Genomic DNA, 4,429 nt, shown 5'->3' with positions numbered 1-4,429 from the left:
TAAACATAATAAAGAGTCAATTAACTTAATATACGAATAATGTACATAACATACATACTAGATTAAGTTTCTAGTTCAATATATACATGGTGTTGCCACTCTCATCCTACACTCTTTCTTCAACATATGGTTACCTTATCACATGTTGATAAATTCCATTGTACTTTGTGTGCCCAAAAGTAAATAATCTTGAACCATATCTTCTGTAATTTTCTTGTCTTCTTCAATAGGCAGCGGCATATGGTAATTCTGTTGAACCAAATAGGAACAATTCATGAATTTCTAAGGATACCATTATGGTGAAGCCAAAAATTTGTATCTCACAATTGCAAAACATCTAACCGTGTCAAACCATTAATACACGTATGCCTTTTCAATAATATTTAGAAAGGTCCCTACAGAACCATATCCCAATAGGAAGTTTAATAGGCCTCCGTACTAAAATGATAAGAAATGTATATATAATCCGGAAGCTTAACTTGTGTCCACAATTATTGTTTTTGGTGGGTGCAATTGAGTTATGTTCAAGCGAAATTTCAATAAAAATGGCTTTGTGTTAATGATAATATTTGTCCACATCGTTATCCCATTAAACAATAAATGCACAGAGAAACATAGTTGTTAATGGCAATATCGACAAATAGCGATAAGGTAACTATTTCCTACATTACGAATATTGATAAATAAGCGGCGGCTATTTTATAAATAACCACACAGAAGAAAACAATTTATTTTTTATATTTATATCATATAAAATACGCTAGTATATATGCTACTTTACTTGCATTTCCTAACAGAAACCTAAAATTCAGTTATTTATAACTATATTTAATTGCTATTTGTATAAACGAAATTAACTGTAGCTATTATTGCTATCTCTAACTACAATCCTAAAAGCGAGCCTAGATCTATACACGTATTGACAACTATGCAAAGAGGTGTTACTGAGAAAGAGCGACAAGCACCTCATCCATGTCTTGAAAGTTGGCATATTCCTGTTGATACAAATGTAATTTAAAGTTAGAATTGAACACTAGAAGCTTTTACTTATGTTTATAACACAAACGTGCTGCCATAAGCTAGTTTGAAACAAAACCACAGGTATTACTAGACACCTATGTATTGTAATAAAAGTATAGAAGATGAAAAATGGGCGTTGGCCTCTCATGCTTTAGATAGAATTTCCACCAAGGGCATGATGCTAAATTCCACCTCGAAAAGTTTGATGATAGAATCCATTTTAAATTTTAGCATGCAGAAGGATGGAAAGTTAATTCAGATGCTCTAGTGTTGTTTATAATGTAGAATGACGCTAAAGAAACCTTTTTGACGTCTCAAAGTTTAATTGGTTTCCTATAACAAGATGCATTTGCATTTCTCTTTTGATCAGCCTTTCCGGTAAGTGAAACTTTATGATTTTGTAGCTACAGCTGATATTCATTTGATTTATCTTTCATTATATAGTAAGTCAGCTATTAAGAAATTCTATTCAGTGATATGCTAGATCCTGTTATCTGAGAATTAGCATCTTAATAGCGAAAGGAAAAAAACAAGGATACCTTGTCCCAATTCGACAATATGTTGTTTATTTTTGATGTCACGTTTTCGTCATCATGCAAAGGCCTATTATTATTCTGAGCAACAAAATACAAAAGAACCATTGAATTGTATGAACTTGCCTCCCAAGAAAATCATATATCCAAAGTCTTTTATTTGATCACACATACCTGATTTCTTTCTTGTGAGTCTCCAAGTGTAATAGAATTATTTTTATGTGGATCGCTGTGATGCTTAATATAACTTTTAACTTCCACCATAGAGCGGTAAGTCTTGCTGGAATAGTTATGGTGGTAAAACTGCAAAGGGATATCATATATATACCTTATTTTCTATGTGTGATTAGTTAGAGAGTTTTTAGGAGGTTAACTGAATATGCAAAACTCTGTACATTGGCCGAACCTTATCAATTGTGCCAGTGTCCACTCTTCTCCTTTTCTCCTCGGTCCAACCGTCAAGCAGTTTGGACATCGGGAGATATTCCCCTCCTTCTGTACACCATTGCTGCACTTACAAAGTATAACAACATAGGAACCAGAGAGAAAGAGGCGGGTGCAGTAAAAACTTGATGCAATCAGAATAACTTTTATACTTAAGAACACTTCGAGTAATACCTTTACTTAAGAACAAGGCTGAAAATACTGACATCTTAGTCACTAGCTAGCATTGGATGAATATCATTCAAGTAATTACGGAAGGTTGTTTTCAATTTAAGTGGCAAAATCGATGTACTTCTAATTTGGAAACATCAAGCTGTAGCAAAATGGAAACTAGAAAAAAGAGCACAGTCGATTCAACTACCTATTTTTAATAAAATTAAGAAATTTATATAGATAGAATCTTTTAAACAGTTTACTGCTACCTAAGCAAGGCACGGAAGACTCTCCAGGTTTTAATGTACGCATGGGTGTATCTAGACTTTGAAATGGCTAGACCAACCGTAGTAATATACCAAGTTAGAATAAACTATTGTAAATCTGGACCAATTTGTTTCGTTGTGTAGTTGTGTACTGTTATATTAAAATTGTAGCAAAATTCCAATATATAAGGCTTTAGATTTGTTCAAAACAATAAAGTCTGAATGTGGAACAATGTTTTCCATCAAATAGTAGTTATGCACCTGTTGTAAACCTGAACCATTGGTTTAGTGCAAGTCCATACTAGACGTGGTTCATGTAATGGTTAAATTGGGTAATGGGAGGTTATATTTACACAAACAAGTGTTACTAAAAAGTTCAAGATTAATTACCGCATCCATGGCTTCAATTTCGGTACGCTCGGGTTCAGGAAGGCTGATTTTGATGCTTGAAGTACCTATTACGATAGATTTCTGTAATGCTCTCCTTTTTCGACCCTGAGTTTGAAAAATTACTATTAGTCTTACAGTTTCTCAAATCACTTCAAGATGAATAATGTGAGTGGGTCTAATCCCTTAAGATATCATTGCCACATAGAAAACGAGCCAAGACAACCAGTTCATAGGCTTACCCTTTGCATTGATGGTGTGCTATATGAGATTGGGTTAGCATCAATAGCGTATTCGTCATCACTTGCTATAACCGTTTCATTTACGTCGCCCTGCGTGTCGAATGATTTGAAAACGTACTATGTGAACCGTAAATAATGCACATAATAAAAAGGGCTGAAGAAAATTATATTGATAATAACATCATAAATAAATAAAATAATAATAATAATAAAAGTTATTAGGTGGTAGCTATATGTTTACATCCTATACTTACATTAGATTGAGAAACTTTCGTTGCGGAATATGACTGCTTCTCCTCATTTATGTTTGTTGACTCGTGATTGGGATTATGGGATTTTTTTCCATTGCAGTTCATGGTTTCCAAAGTGTTTAAAGATGCCATAAAGCTGAGAACAATACAGATCAGTTAAATATAAATTCTAAAATGGGTAACACAATACAAACACAACACATTCAAGAATTAGATAGATAACCAACTCTCAAATACTTAGATCCACATTTTGTTCCCAACAGTACGGCTTACATTACATAAATGATTATCAAATAAAAGATATCAAGAATCGATATATACTAATTCAGTTAAGCTTGTTCATTTATAAAGAACTATAGATTAACCAGTCAGGTATTCTTAATGAAATTAGGACATCACTAGTAAGATTGAACATGCTAGCTTCAATAAAAAAGGTGATAAGAATGATGAATTAGATCATCAACTAATTACACCGATTAAAGGAAAGGATGAAAGTGCGAAATGTCCTACATAAGGTGATAAATTTTACACAGAATATTTGATTATAATTAAAAGTGATAATTTAGTATAAACAAAATTGCTAAAATTCAAAAAACACCGTAGCTAAAAACTAGGGTTTCTCTAGAACCTTTCAAGATAAAAATTAGAAAAAAAGTTGTCAATTGGCCGGTTGCAGATGAGCATGTTTCTTTCTGAGATTATAGGCCCTGGATTTTCTCACACTGCACTTACCTGATTTTAATGAAATTTGAAATGCAATCTGGGTGCAGGAATTAGGGATTCTGCTGGAACGAAAGAACAGCGCTGCTTGTTTTATTTTTAGTAGGAGCACGTCACGTCTTTTATATACTGAAACATGACTTGTGTATTACAATTAGTAACCCCTAAAAACCCGAAATTTACACCCAAGTCCTTGTCAATGGATAGCGGTATCCCATAAATGCAAATATGAATGATGTAGGTAGTTATGATTTTTTTCAATTTGTTTTTTTTTTTTTAAACTAGAATAGTAAATTGGGGATACACAAAGGATTGTGATGATATACAAAGACTTGGACTATCCGGACACCCTCTGTGTCTATTTTCACACTTTTTGTGCCCTAGACGCCTCGTAGAGGGCTATACGAGACGTC

At 33.3% G+C, this 4,429-nt stretch overlaps 1 protein-coding gene across 1 annotated transcript; it reads right to left on the bottom strand.

Annotated features, from left to right (window-relative positions):
• LOC110905279 lies at positions 1-4,103 on the bottom strand. Its single transcript, XM_022151127.1, has 9 exons — positions 4,029-4,103; positions 3,300-3,432; positions 3,046-3,135; positions 2,807-2,911; positions 1,960-2,061; positions 1,728-1,856; positions 1,560-1,634; positions 966-995; positions 1-249 (listed from the first exon to the last, which is right to left on the bottom strand). The coding sequence occupies exons 2-9, from the start codon at positions 3,426-3,428 to the stop codon at positions 139-141; spliced, it is 771 nt and encodes a 256-aa protein (XP_022006819.1). The 5' UTR covers positions 3,429-3,432; positions 4,029-4,103; the 3' UTR covers positions 1-138.
• Positions 4,104-4,429: the final 326 nt, after the last annotated feature.

This window comes from Helianthus annuus, chromosome 14 (genome assembly GCF_002127325.2).
Source record: "Helianthus annuus cultivar XRQ/B chromosome 14, HanXRQr2.0-SUNRISE, whole genome shotgun sequence".
Taxonomy (NCBI): Eukaryota; Viridiplantae; Streptophyta; class Magnoliopsida; order Asterales; family Asteraceae; genus Helianthus; species Helianthus annuus.
This window is presented reverse-complemented; position numbering and strand designations above follow the sequence as displayed.

Excerpts from the sequence above, each read along its gene's own strand:
- LOC110905279 (XM_022151127.1), bottom strand. The coding sequence starts at position 3,428 with ATGGCATCTTTAAACACTTTGGAAACCATGAACTGCAATGGAAAAAAA. Across the intron at positions 3,136-3,299 it reads CGAAAGTTTCTCAATCTAAT|GGCGACGTAAATGAAACGGT; the intron begins GTAAGTATAGGA and ends TTCGACACGCAG. Across the intron at positions 2,912-3,045 it reads GCACACCATCAATGCAAAGG|GGTCGAAAAAGGAGAGCATT; the intron begins GTAAGCCTATGA and ends TTTCAAACTCAG.